General features: G+C 39.2%; 1 protein-coding gene across 1 annotated transcript; it reads right to left on the bottom strand.

The window, feature by feature from the left end:
- Nucleotides 1-1,343: 1,343 nt before the first annotated feature.
- On the bottom strand, nucleotides 1,344-14,974 carry gss (glutathione synthetase). The gene is made up of 12 exons (XM_070910635.1): nucleotides 14,843-14,974; nucleotides 11,998-12,143; nucleotides 11,733-11,808; nucleotides 10,958-11,097; nucleotides 9,873-9,989; nucleotides 8,816-8,896; nucleotides 7,360-7,437; nucleotides 7,162-7,231; nucleotides 5,477-5,671; nucleotides 4,995-5,076; nucleotides 3,501-3,690; nucleotides 1,344-1,909 (listed from the first exon to the last, which is right to left on the bottom strand). Exons 1-12 carry the CDS (start codon nucleotides 14,972-14,974, stop codon nucleotides 1,786-1,788), a joined length of 1,431 nt encoding a protein of 476 aa, XP_070766736.1. The 3' UTR covers nucleotides 1,344-1,785.
- Between the last annotated feature and the right edge of the window lie 298 nt (nucleotides 14,975-15,272).

The following is a 15,272-nucleotide window of genomic DNA, read 5'->3' as shown; positions in this document are numbered from 1 at the left end:
AAACACAAGTCTATGTCCAGGAGAGTGTTGCGCTCATAGGATGTTACTGCCAATGTGTTTGTGGAAAAACATATTAAAAATAAACAAAATAACGCACAGAATATCAGAATAATTAAATTAATATTTTAATAATTTATATTTGTGTATTATTATTAAACAGAATTAGAATACCAGACACAAGTTTACTGAAAATGATTGGGGTCATTTCAGTCATAGTTTAAGCTAAAGCATTCGAAGGGTTAAGACACAGCAAAACGTGATAGTATCTGTATGTATACAACAAATACTTTGTTAGTTGCTTGTCTCAACCCTAAAACCAAGCAGTACTCAGCACAGTTCAAATGATAAAAATGTTCAAATGAAAGCCATTGCTGTCTAACAACACAAGCCTTCTTTTCTAAACTTCAAGCAATCAACAGATTGTGCCTTATTCCTGTTCAAGCTGGGCTTTACCTTAGTTGTTGCCATGGTAATGATTTATTTTTGTCAATAGCTGTACATACCTCAAACTTCTCTCCAGAAGTTCGGTCCGGTCTCCGAGAGTCAGATGGTTAGAGTCAGCTAACGCACTATTACAGAGCCTAATAAGATTCAATTTTCCAAGTATACGTAGTAAAAAACATACAGTGTGGCCAGGTTATATTGTAACAACAGCTACGCGGTGAAGCTTGTGTCTTTATGTGTCTACACTGTGTCAGAGGATTGTTTGGATGCTGCAGTGCTGAATTAGGCCCAGATCAGACAGAGACACACATAAGTACACAACACCCTCAGAAAGAGGAGAAGTCAGCTGGACCCGCTAGTGAGAGCACCCCCCCCCCCCCCCAGCTGGATCGGGCCTTGCCTTGATGATGGTCATCCAATCCGAGTTAAAGTTTTTCCAACTCGAGGCGCTCCTGCAAAAACATGCAAAAAGCTACAAGTAAAACGCTTCACTCTCATTGAAAACAATTACAAAAAGCCACCCCAAGCTGCTAAAAAGCGACCTGTCTGATCAGGGCCTTGTACTGCAATATGTTGTGAGTAACTCAGAATGCCTTAACTGCGTCCACGGGACCCAGCCTAACATGTTGTAGTAACGTAAGCATGCAACACAGCCCCATTTTACCATGTTTGCAATGTTGGGCTGCTGTCAATGCAAACTCAAAACGAACAGTAAAGTGTATCAAAAATGTTCCAGTAAAGTGATTATGTCCCTGAAAGAGGACAATGAGGCTTTTTTATAAAAAAAAAAAATAAAAAAAAAATATCAAGAGATTTCCATTATAAATTGACAAATTAGAGCTAATGGCTTCACCGTTTGCATCTAATCAAGAACTAGTCCTCTCTTTATTTGAGGTAAATGAAGGCTCCAGCATTTATTGAGAATAAGGGCATTTAAGGCATGTTTTGATGAACTTACTGTTTAAACTTGAGCCCCTGAGTGTGTTTGAGAGCAACACTCCACAGCAGAATCATCATGATATCAAAAAATGATAACAAATCCTTTGGGAACAACCGATATTGGTATTATAGGCTAATTACAAACACCAAGCTACACTAGAAATAATACAAAGACATTTGTCTACTGCATCACCTCTAATAGCAGGAATCCAACAGGAGTGGATGCTTCATCTTCCACAGTTGTGAGCAACGACTGAGCCTACACTGCTCATGTGGGACATTAGCTCAGCATCATTTTCATGCTGTAGCAGCCCAAGTAACTTTGTGACTCAAAAGTGCACTTCTTCATTTCACTGTTGTCCATTTGTGCATTTTTATTTTTGTTAGGTGCCAAGTAAATTCTCAGATGAGGAGAGGATTGTCCAGCACAGCCACTCCTGCTGCTACGCCTCCGTCTGAGTGTTCTGAACTCTTGGTCCTCAGCAGATGACCCGCACACTCGTTCATCACTAGCTCTTTTCCTTGCCTGTAAGGTAACAAAGAGAAATGACAGATAAGACTATACAAATGTAGAAATATTTTCACAAACTGGAAAGGATTGTACACTCTCCTGACTGATGTTATTGCATCTTAATTGTAAACTTATGTTGCACTTATTAGTTAAACCTGCAATAGCAGAAACAATTTGTGAACATAAAATTGACATATCACCTTGACTTATCACCAAGTTGATATGGTCTCTTCAGGACCGACTGCTGACACTTAAAAGGTACTATATGTAACTATATGCTTTCTTGGTTGCCTATAACAGCATGTGGAGTGACTATGTTAAGGACGTTTTTTCTGGGGAAATACAAAGGAGGTGACGCTATGCGTGCTCCCGAGTGCTTAGTTATGCTAAGCTAATGTCAGCTAATTCATCCAGACTCCCAGGGCTAATCTGGCAGGTAAATTGTCTAGCCTGCTGTTTGCAAATCACTTCATCAGCTAACGATACAAAGCAACCAATGCCAGATCCATGCAGGGTAGCTAAGTTACAGCTAGCTGGCTAACCTTAGCTTGCTCGCTAACAATATGGCTACCAAAATACTACCTGATATATTCTGACAAACAGCGTTGATTTTAGCCAACAATAAATGACATTAACTCATGATTCTCTGCTGCCTCTGCTATAAATGTTATCCGGTGGAAAAACCACACTTTTAAATTTTACATTTTATAAATGCAACAACTGGAATTATTCAGTCTGGAGGGCGTACCAAACTGTGAGTCCCAAACAAAACAGTTTGGTGTGAAGACATGTAACGTTACTGTTAAACTCCCATTAGTGGTATAATGTACAGGCAGAATGGGCTAAGATGCTCACACATTAGCTTCCACTCAACTCACAAGGTATGAAAATAGCTACGTGGTTAGCCAGCTAGCTAATATAGCAAACAGATATGATAAGCATGAGTGACATGACCGTTGTTTTAGGTTTTCATATCTGCACATATCGGAAAACATATAAGCCGATACTGAGAAACCCGTCAGGTTCTATATGAGACCATATTTCTATCTTCCCGAAGCAAGATGATGACGTTGCAAAGGAAAAATTCCAGAACATTTCTGAAGGAAGTCAGGAATTTTGTACAATTCTACCTTTGCTTAATTTGCCGTAAGCTGGAATGAGCTAGAGACATAAAACTTGGCACCAGAACTAAAAATGATGTGTAAATGTCCCACAAAAAAATATATGCTCTCAATCGACCCAATAGAGGCGCTATAATTGACAGCCAGAAAAGTGAAAAATTTGAAAGGCCTCCCTCCCAATCTGGTTGAACTTTGGGATGTGCCTCTATGCAGAGCAAAGATTTTGTCTCCACTTCCTTACACTAGGCTGAGGGGCTAATGCTGTAGAGAGGGAGAGGATGGAGGATGGAGGATTACCAGGATCAAGAACCCTCTCTGTACTTATTGGCAGTGAAGGATTTCTGAGATATTGAACAGCAGTTAAAACTGAAAAGAATGAACTACTCCTGAAAGCACAAAAACTTCTATTGAAAGATCCCATCTTCCCATAACACAGAATCCATGTACAAAATACACTTTATACCAATGAAATAGTGATTACATACCTGACATACGCTCCAAACACTCCCAGCTCACTGAGACAGTTAGTGATTTTGAGAGGAGCGTCTCGCCTCAGCAGGTAGTTCTGTAAGGGGGTTGGATGGATTTTATCCATCAGAATATAGGCCATCCTCTCTGTACTCTCCTTCACTCCCTCCAGGACCTGGCAGATCTCTGATCCATAGATGTTGTTACCTAGAAAAACAATGGTATAAAGAAATATGGAAAAACCATCAAGAACCAGAATTGAGACTTAATCTAGACTTGTATGCTTTGAGACTGGATGTACTTAAAACTCCAATTCCTTAAAGGAGTAGTTAAACAACATATTCGCTCACTTGCCCAAAGTTAGATGAGGAGTCCACTCTCATCTCTATCTCTACGCTACATATGAAGTTACAGTTCTGTCAAAGGTAAAAAAAAAAATATATATATATACAATCATGCCGATTGGGGTCATATTTCTTGTGAGACATTTGCACATAATTTCTGGTTATGGGGCCAAGTTTCACGTTTCTAGCTCATTTCAGCTCTTGGTAAATTGAGCACACCCACATGCACCAGTCAATATGGCATTTCAGATTTTGCCCCTAGAAAATGTGAAACATAAGTGATGAAATTCTGTCCACCGGGATTTGAGATAGACATTTATGCCATAAACGGGCTCAAAATGATTTGGCAGGCCTATTCCCAAACACGGATTGAAGATATCTACCAAGATTTATAATGGTTGGACAAATTGTCAATGAGTAATGGCCAATTTCCCTGCAAACTTGCCGTGTGAGAGGTGTAGCCTTTCCAAAAGTATTTGCACATGATTTCCAGTTTTGGCATGTAGCTCATTCCAGCTCACAGCAATTTGAGCCACAGTATAAGAAGACCGGCACAGACTCAATAGGGTTTACCCCTTCTAGGCGCTGAACTATTTCTTGGCTGGGTACAGTGACTTCCTGCAGTCTCAGCTGGTTGCCTGGTAACCTCAAAGTGATGACAAGACTTCAGGAAGTCATTACCTTTGGAGGACGGAGGCTGGCTGCTTTTTCCAGATTTTAAATGATCAATATGACTGTTTCTGTCTGTCACAGTGGTAATTCAGCAATAATAAATCAGTTTCAGCAGCCAATTAGTATCAACGTCCATCCTCTGCTTATATATTTTGTGACTTGACTCGAGACTTGATCTGACAAACGTAAGACTTGACGTGAGCTTGTCTCAAAATACTTCAAACATGATTTAAACTTGCCTTGAAAAAGCTCTCTGATCAACTGTCAACAAAAGCTGCATACTAGTTCTTACTGCTTTGGTAGGATAGCTTCAACATGTGGACCTTTCAAACAAAACCTTCAGTGCTGTTCGCGGTAGTAACTGCGACATACACTACCATGGACTTACTGACATTTCAAAGTCTCCTGGTTTAAAATATGGTGACCAATGTGGCAGTGGATTTAGGATTTGCAGAATGTTGAAATTAATTTCAAAAGACTTTTCTCTCATTGTACCTCCTCCCTCTCGCTGAGGCTTCAGGACAAACCGGTCTGGTGCTGCCAAAGCCATTACTACCGTTTTGTCACCCTCTGGTCCCTAAATGCAACAACAACAAAGAAACAGGTTTAGAAACAGCATTAGAATGCAACAATTTCACTTTAACGTTTTCTGTATGCATTTTCAGTGCAAAAGCAAATATGTAATAGAGCCAAGAATATGTTGTAGGTCAATGTGGCCACCATAAGGTGGTGCCTTGGCACTAACAGTTGGGACAGTCTGGTGAAAGAATGAAGTCATTCTATCTCACGAATGTAGAAAAACTTCCCTGGTCCCTGAACATGAGTAAATTGAAGCACCAGCAGCACACACTTTCAAGTTGTACAACCTTAGTTTAACCTCATGTCAATATTTGATGATGTGATGTAGTCGTGTGGCTTACATACAACTCTACAATAAAAACATTGAAACACCTGTGTAGTGCATGTTATTTTCTCACCATGTCTAGAGTGTATAGGCCAGCGAACGTTGCTCTGATCTGCTCCACTATTTGGGGCTGGTCGGGGAAGAATTTCTCCAGAACCCCAGGTCTGGTAAGCATCTGCTGGACCTTCTTGGTTCCAGCCAGGTGAGTACTGATATCTGGACACTTTATGGCCAGAGAGCGCTCCATCAGAAGACGAGCATCCCAAGTCTACAATTCAAAAAAGACAAATGTGTTTCTCCCCTTCTGGCAAGAATTCTGATAGTTCCAGTACATTTTAATTAGCCAATGATTCAACACAACTGGATTTAGACCTGCCTCAATACATTACAATGCAGTGCAATAGCATGCCATATGATACAATGCAATTGAATCATGACAGTAGTACCATTTAGTTTCTACTTGCACACCAATAACAATAAGCCTGAGGAATAGTAACAGTGTGCATTGTGCTTCAAACTATAACTTCAAACTATTTTATTTGGACCATTGGCTCGGCGACACCCCAAAGTTTCAGCAATCGGCGAGTTCGCTACGCTCCACAAAACTCACAAAATGTCAAATTAAATACTCTCACACCTACTTTCCTTATTAAACAGAAAAATACAACTGCATACATTTTGAATTCAGTCAGTGTTTCCTCTACATAGGCACTACTTGGACGCCCAGGTAGATAAAATTCAAACTTTTTTTTTTCCCCAATCAAGATGTGCAATTGTAATTTCATGATGCACACAGACCAGCGGACCTTCAGGAACAAAAGATTCTAGAGCACGATTTTACCAGGACGTTTTGGCAGCGCACCAGTTGTAGTCTCTCAACTGTAGCAACCATAGTAGCAATCCTTCACTGTTACTTTGTGCCGACATTGTTCAACTGAAGTTGGGTCTGTCTGTGGAAACGCTTCAAACATGACATTTACGAGGGCATTTAAGCATGTGGTTAAAGTGCTTGAGCCCCACTACAATGTGCCTTCAGGTGTGCATGTCAGCCAGTCCGTTGTGCCTGCCCTGTATTAACCAGCACAAGCTGCAGTTGTTCAGGAACAAGTAAATTCTCAAAGTGTGGGAGACAATTCAAGTTTCTGTCTTTCACCGAACTAAGACTAGGTTAATTGCCTTGTTAATGCATCTAAAAACACACTTACTCAAACTTGACGGAAACAAACTAAAACTCACCAAAACTGTCTCGGTAAGTCTTTCCACTGTTCCAACAATCACCAATTTTGTTTTGGTCAAAATAAACCATTAATCCACAGATTTAAATGTGAAAATATTCTGATGTTACACACTGTTTTCCCCTGCTCTCTCTCTCTCTCTCTCTCTCTCTCTCTCTCTCTCTCTCTCTCTCTCTCTCTCTCTCTCTCTCTCTCTCTCTCTCTCTCTCTCTCTCTCTCTCTCTCTCTATATATATATATATATATATATATATATATATATATATATATATATATATATACATACACATATATATATTCATCCAATTGCCCAACCCTATTATACACCTTTGCTTTGTACCATTATATCATAGTCAACCGAAAAGGTTGTGAAGGTCTCAATTTTTAAGTTACGTTACAATCTATTCCCACATTGGCAATAAAAGGAGTTTACACAATAATACATATACATTACTATATATAGTACCTTTAAAAGGTGGTGGTGTCTACTTTCTAGAAATAGAATAAAGATTTAAATCGAGACCTGTTCAGAAACGTAGTTCTGAGGCATGTAGCCATTCCTGAAGTACACCACTGCAACCTCTTGACCATCACTGAAAAGAGAGTAATATAAATGCACAGTAAGTACAACTCATCCTACATATTACTGCTATGTATAACATGTGGTTTAAATGAATGAATAATACAATTTATACAAATGTATTAACAGCAACAGACTCACACAAACAGCCTCTTGTCCTGATCAAGGGACCCTGTTTTACAAATGTTGTCAAACCGCTTTCTTATTGTGGGAATGTTTCTGAAACACAATGACACACAACAGTGTGCTGGTTACAATAAGCACAATGTTTCACACCATACACAATACAGGTCAACTACCTGGATGTCCATTTCAAACTGCATGGTGAACTAACTGTTCACATGATTGAAAATGCAAAAGGAGGCATTACAAGATAATGGAAACTAAATGTGAATCAACATATTCCACTTGTTCAGGGGGCATCAGGGAAAGGGACACAGTGGCATACGTTTTCCATAAAATATTTTATTATTTTTATTTTCACATCAAATATAATGTTGGCTAAAGCTATAGGGGAACGGCTTACTTCTTTAAAAACAGCGCCTCGGTACTAGCACATAAGGATGGGAATTGATTTTATTGATAGATTTTATTCATACCAATACCATGATTGATTCAGCTTATCAATCTGAGTCTTTATCGATTCCCTTATCAATTCATGATAAATTTTTTGTGTGGAAAAAAGTAGGCTTACACAGGTTTTCAACGCAACTGTTTTATTTAGGGTTGCCCTGATAAAGTATTTTTGGCCCTGTTCCCGATCCAAGTCCTTTAATATTGAGTACCTGCCGATACCAAGTCCGATCTGATACTTAGGATGTATTTACATAAACGTTGATTAAATAGGAATCTGACACATTGAAATAGCTGTAGCCTTCTAAATTTGGCCCACCGTGTTTTTCACGAGCTACTTGATCCAAATACTGAAGGTCCTGAATCAAAACTATAAAGCTGATCATCTTAAATTATTGATATGATATGGATAAAAAATGAACAGACAGAATGTGACGTGATCTGCTAAAGATAAGACGGATTACTTTTTGCCGTTGGTCGAAGCGAAGGAGAGATAACAGCTTTGTTGCAGTCGCTTACTGCATCTGTCTGCCAACCTGGGTGTTTATTTCAGTAGATATTGAAAAATGTTAATGACCTATTTTATTAAAGAGCAGGAGAAAAAGGTTCAATTTAACCATTAATCATTTAACTTACTTACTTAACTCTCTCTCCACACTTCGTTTTAGCCCTCTGCCAGCGCTGGAGAAAGTATACTCGCGAGGTGACCTGTCCTTTCTTATTAACAATGTCCTCACGGTCTGCACTCATTTTCTCACTCCAAGCTGTTTCTGTTGTTCTCACGTTGATGGTGCAACCGAACAACATACCAGTTAATTTCTCACATTCACCCACTATAATTTTTACTGACATATGGAGCAAAATGCTTGGCTCGGGACATCCCTCATTTTATTATCTCTGAGTCTGAACACAGTGTTAGAAACAGAGTAGAAAACAGCCTGAATCGATAAAAGGAATCGATAAGCTCGAAGGCATGATTCCAAAAGGATCTGACAATTTCAAACCGGTTATTTTTCACACATACCTCTTCCATAGTTCGTTCTCAATGTATCGCTGGTCAAAGATGTTCCTCTGGCTCTCTTCCACCAAGAACATGACGACTGCTCTGTAATGACAACAACTGCTCCTGAAAAACTGTTTTGATCAACTATAATTTCAACCAATTGAAAATAATACCGAATTTCTTAATACATTGCTTTCTAAAATCAACTCAGAATCAGGCCTTGCAGTTAAGTCAGTCTGGTGTTACATGTGATCGTCAGCGACATATGGTAGCTTTATGCCCATGCTTCCAACTACATAATGCCAAAAGGTGTCCCAACATCAGCAGAGATCCTATTCTACTGGACAGACTGGATGGTGTCCATCCACTATTAGTTTATCGTTTTGGTATGATGCAGCTGGTATTTAAGAAGCAGAGTTTGAATATTCTACCAGCAAGACGTTTTTACTCTTGACTTGATAGTTGATGGTTTTGTGACCACATTTAATATGCTTTTGTATTCTCATAATAATCATATTAACTTTAATGTATTTTACATATCCTTCGTTAGCTTATGTAACTCCTCCCCTATGGTATATACAGGGACTAAGAGGGTCCCCGGGTGAGTTGGCGGAAAGCTAGACGAAGAACATCTGTTATCACTCTGGACAAAGAAGGCAGTGGACCCTTGTCACTTGGAGTTTGTTTACTCGAGGACAAAGGAAGACCAGGTTTATATTGTATGTATCTGTAGTCAACAAAGTACCCCCAGAATCTGACCAGACGTGTGAATAAAACCAGCCTAAAGAATTGTTGTGTGGTGTGACTGATTTCAACTCAAAGAATCTCCCTTTCAACTGGCATGAGCAAAATGTGTTTGTTCTATTTTGATTAAAGGCTTAATCACTTTTGCTTTCCTGTAACACCTTCACAGGAAAATACACTTTTTAAGGAGATGAATTAAATTGGTCAGTACTGTATCCAGCACTTGATATTAAGCTGAGTAAAGGGAACAGTGAGTGAAAAAAGTAAGGACATCCATTAGGCAACGACATGTAGTTTCATAAGGCTGAATTCAGTGGATGTACTTAATTCCCACCTCTCTGATCCATAGAGCTCCCAGGCTTTGGCAACAGCCCTGGCCAGACCAGCTGCAGGGTTGTTGTCGAGGATGTGCTGGCTCTCTTCCAGTCGGCCAGCCACCTTAAGGATGTGTCTGTCGAGCAAGACGGTTATTACTTTCTGACTGCACTTCATTTTAGTCAGTTATTTCTTCATTTTAATTAAAGCAACAAAACACTTTAGTTTGGCTAGGCAAAAGATTTTATGCCGTCGATAAGAGAGCACAGGTTTTTAACACAGGTGTAGCGTGATGAGAAAGGAGTGAACCTTTCCTGATTCTGCTGTTCACATGTCCTCTGGGTCAGAAAACAGGCCCTGCAGGACAGTTATTAGGTGTGTGTGTAGTTTAATAACATTTATAAAGAACTTGATTATGTGTGTATGAAGTATTACGGTTACTGTACACAAGTAGAACCTAGTAGCAACCTCCAGAGCTGAGACTGAATTAATGAATTGGCTATTGTTCTCCCTTTTCTAAGGATGGTGCCCCGAGGTGAATTTAAAGCAAGTTGAATTGTTATTTGGTATAAATAATACAACAATATAAGAAATGCTCCTTTGAGGCTTATTACTTATCGCTACATGTTTTTTGGTACCGCCTTTATTAAGTGGTATTAATGCTACACTGGAAAAGAAGCTGCCTAAAGGGGCAATCAAACTGTATGAAATGGTTCAATTAGATTTTATTTATATAGCGCCAAATCACAACAAAGGTCATCTCATGGCACTTTACAAATAGAGCAGGTCTAGACCGACTCTTTATAATGTTATTACAGAGACCCAACAGTTCCCACCATGAGCAAGCCCTATGGTGACAGTGGCAAGGAAAAACATCCTTTTAAGAGACAGAAACCTCGAGCAGAACCAGACTCTAGGTGGGAACCTGCCTGGGGGAACCCGTTTTGCGTGAAAAATGCTGATCACCAACAGATGACACTTTTTTTTTTATCACCAGCCATAAAAAATGGCATAATGGTATTTAGTTGCGCCACTAACCTTATCATTTTCATCACACTTCATAAATAGCAAAGTCTATGGGTGGTATGCTAATGACTGACTTACCGGTGTACATCTGGCATGCGTGATGAGAGACCTCCAAAACTGGCAGCAAAGGTGTTGATCTCTATCTGCTTCAGAGACGACGACCCATCCTCTCTCTGGTCCAGCATGTAGTCGGACCGATTGAGACCCAACACAATAGGCTGGGAACAAGGAAAAACATATATTATTACTTCTCTGCGTGGAACTTGTATTGTGCCGCTCTATGTTCCTGCTCTATATGAAAAGTGCCCTGAGATAACTTCTGTTATGATTGGGGCTATATAAACAAATTGAATTGAATTGAAAGTTGAGAATCACTGTATTCCAGTATGTTAGTATGTGGGTGTGGTCCAACCCATGAGTATGAGCGTCGACATGTTGACGAGCGTCACGACTGGTGTGACCCCATCGCAAGATTGTCTCCAGTTTTCTGTGTCCATTCTTCCTTGTATTTGTTCTACTATATTGCAATGGCAGAGAACACAACTATTCATCTTGAATTCTAATATATAAATCATAAATGTTACTTGTCTGGCAAGCAACATTATATTTCGGTTGCTATGTATTTCGATGAATTGAGCCACACTTGCTGGTTTACATTTCTAAAGCATGACTTAAGCTAATAAATGTATTCGTTCTAAATATCCTCCATCTTTTTTTTATGATTTCTTAGTACTATTTTTGCATTATTATAAATGCAAACAAATTACTCTTATGCAGCCTCTGAGCCCAAAACAACTGATAATCTTGAAAGTGCCAGGGTCAGTAATTTGACCTCTTTTTTTTTTATACATACCTGAGACCTCCCCTCTTTTAGGATTTGTTGGTGGATCCTGAACAACCGTGCAGTGAAATCATCCACTGCAATGGTGCTAAAAACAAAGAATGTCACTCTTTTAAAATCCTGAAAACCACTTATTCAAAATGTTACATTCGTTGCTACAGATTCACTCAGAAATATAATGTGATCTTTAGAAGTATTGTCTTGGCATGCTATACTGCTACTTGAAACGACACAGTATAGCCACATTTTTAAACTACTGAGGATGCTCATATGCTACCTAGCAAGAGCCTCTTGTAGAAAGTCTGGATCCTGGGTGATCTTATCCACCAGTGTGTTGTAGTGAGTTTGCACTGCCAGAGCCTGGAGGAACACAGCCTTAGGCATAGGTGTAGGGAAGAGTGTGAATGGAGCATAGGTCACCAACTGCAAAACAAGTTGTTAAAAAGAAAGAATGCTGACACCAAAAACCAATTCATCAACAAACACAAGCACTGGACATGGAATGTGAGGAATGAAATGCATAATGCATTTGGGCTAAAATTCCCTGTGATTGCAAAGACAGGCTTAATAAAGATCTGTCCCAAATCCTGTGCCCTAAAGCAGAACAAATTCCTAACATGACTTCACATTGAACATGCCTGTTTCAACAGGAATGGCTTTAGTGATGGATTTTAAAAGTATTCTGCCGTCAAAGACTTAATTATTGACCATCGTGAGTGCACCACCACTGCTTTTCACAATGGATCCACCAATAAAATTTCAAAACCCCTAATCCTAAACCTAATTTCATAATTGATTGCCGTTTGCTCACATGCTGCGTGTAAAACGTTTTGCTGGATTCTGAATTGTTTCATCATTGCAGTTTGCGTGAATGAAAATGTAAAACATAGAGAGGGACTGCTGGTCTGATAACTGTTGTGGTTGTACAAGCTCAAACATTGTGAGGGGAAAAAACATTTTGTCGACTGATCTGATATCAGAAGAATCTCCACAACAATCTAAAATTGGCACACTCAGAGGCACCTCAATAGCTCATCTGGTAGAGTGTGTGCCATACAGTAAGGCTGAGCCCTTACTTACGCCTTTGCTGCATGTCTTCCCCTTTCTCTCTCTCTTCAGCTGTCACTAACAAAACAGCAAACACAGTGAACGTGCCAATATTTATTTTGCCCTTATTAGGCAAACAATTCTTATTCCCTTTGTGCATAAGAGATGCTACTTGATTGATTTATTACAGTGTTCTTAAGGTGCAACAAGACGCACATTTTTATTCTCTCTCAGTGTATTGAACCTTGTGCTCCTGCAGCCTTTACTTTAATCTGACAGCATTCAATTCGGACTTGTGCTACGAACATTTTACTAGGTCCTAACTAGCAACATTGCCATTGTGAGTCTTACGTTAAAGTGATTCAGACAACATGTAAAATTGCCACCACATTTACATAACGGTGTGCATGTCTGAAAGGGGCTATGGCTTGAGATGGCATATTTATATACATTATTTATTGTTGAAAATGACAAAAAGTTCACGTGAAGCTACAAACCAACCTTTTCCATGCTGATTAGTGAAGGCAATCATGACCAAAATCAACCAATGTTTCTCTGTCTGTGAAAATTAAATACCTTCTTTGTAGATGTATTTACTTTTACTGTAACTAACCACTGTTAGTTATGTTAGTTAGTTAGTTATGTGGTGAATGTTGCCACCAGTTACAAACTTAAAATTACAGTCCAGCAGAATTCTGCTTGTTCACAATGGTCTATTACAGGGGTGTCAAACTCAAATACACAGTGGGCCAAAATTTAAAATTAAACAAAGCCACGGGCCAACGTTGAATAAATGAACCTTTAATATGGACCCAAACAAGTTTTGCTTTAACATTGAATATGGAACAAGCAACGCTTATGTAACTTAATAGTGAAGACATGCAAAATCGAATTTCAAATAAAAAAAACATATCAATGGCATATTAAATAAAATTTAAATAGAAATTGTATGTTTTTTTTCTATTTGCAGCCTTCTGAGGTAAATATCAAAATAAACTTTTTCCACAGGCTAATAAATTTGAAAATAAAATAACAATAATGAATGAACCAACCATTCAAGCCTTGGAGTAGCAAGAAAAAGTGCATAAAGAAAACGTTAATTACTGCTCAGTTTGCAACACACTGATCTAATCTGATGTGCCCAAGCCAGATACAGTGCAACACATCCATACATATATATACATTGTTACTGTATATATATATTTTTTTTTACCTCACTTCACTTAAATGCTGTAAATGTGTATATTTTTTATTTTCTATTTCTTATTTTTATATATTGTACATACCTTTAGTTCTAAATTATGCTATTTTCCTACTCTGGAATGGGAGCACCGGTGCTGTACAATTTCCCCCCGGGGATCAATAAAGTATTTCTGATTCTGATTCTGATTCTGATACCTGGCATCTTTTCTTGGATGCTAGTTCATCAATGTCTGGGCTCAGGCTCTGAGCTGAGGAAACCCTCAATATTGAACGAGGGGGCTTTCCTGCCGAAGAACAGATCGCTACTGACACAGAGTAGAGGGCATGTCTGGGTCCTGTCCTGATTGACGCGCCAAAACAAGAGCAGAGCATTATGGGATTTGTAGTATTAGCGGTGAATGCGCTGTTCTGTACCGGCGGGCCAGCTCTAATATTAATTTTATATTGCCTCGCAGGCCAAATATAATAACACTGCGGGCCAAATTTGGCCCACGGGCCAGAGTTTGACACCCATGGTCTATTAGTTGTAAGTAGTAGTATCATTTTCTAATCCTGACACAGGTCAACTGTTCATCCTCTCTCTTCTGGTCACTTCTTATTTCTCTCTCTTACTAATCTTTGTTTGGCTATTCTTCCTATTCACGTCATGCTGTCCAAGAGATTACTGTGCACCTACTGCATCTCTTTTCTTCTCACAGGTTTCACCATGAGAGTGACAGCTGTTGTAAGATGTACTGAATTATGCAGAGAAGGTCTCAGAATTGGCAGACTATGTTTCATGCCATGGCAATGCTACTTTAATATTATGTTATGTATAATATTATCATAGTCTGTGCAGGTCAGCAAAAAGTTCCTGTGTTTTCACTTCTCACCTCTGATGAATTGGGGGTCTCTTGGATCCTCATTAGGACACCCTGCAGAAGCGCTGCATCTTTTGCGACATCCGCCAAGTATTCTATCAGGGTAGTATTCATCATCACCTCGTCTGGTATACCCTGGGCCATTCTGACTCACCTGAGATGTGAAAGAGTCTGAAACAGCGCACTCCCTGTCACTGGAAATCACACAATGAGAAAGGAAACAAGACTTTTCCTTGAAGTCACGTATTCTACTACTGATGTGAAAAACATCACAAAACATTAGAGGCTTAACTGCAATCGTTGCTTAGCACGACTCGTCATATTATGACACTTGCCGGTCAATTTGGGAATCATAACAGGTTCTAATTCTGTATTATGTTATGTTATGCTTATGAGCTTACCTTTCTGTTGGAATACAGAGTCAATGTGTTATAACATACTA

The sequence above is a fragment of the Enoplosus armatus genome, chromosome 8, assembly GCF_043641665.1.
Source record: "Enoplosus armatus isolate fEnoArm2 chromosome 8, fEnoArm2.hap1, whole genome shotgun sequence".
Lineage (NCBI taxonomy): Eukaryota > Metazoa > Chordata > Actinopteri > Centrarchiformes > Enoplosidae > Enoplosus > Enoplosus armatus.
The sequence above is the reverse complement of the archived record's forward strand: the minus strand, read 5'-3'. Positions and strand labels throughout refer to the sequence as shown.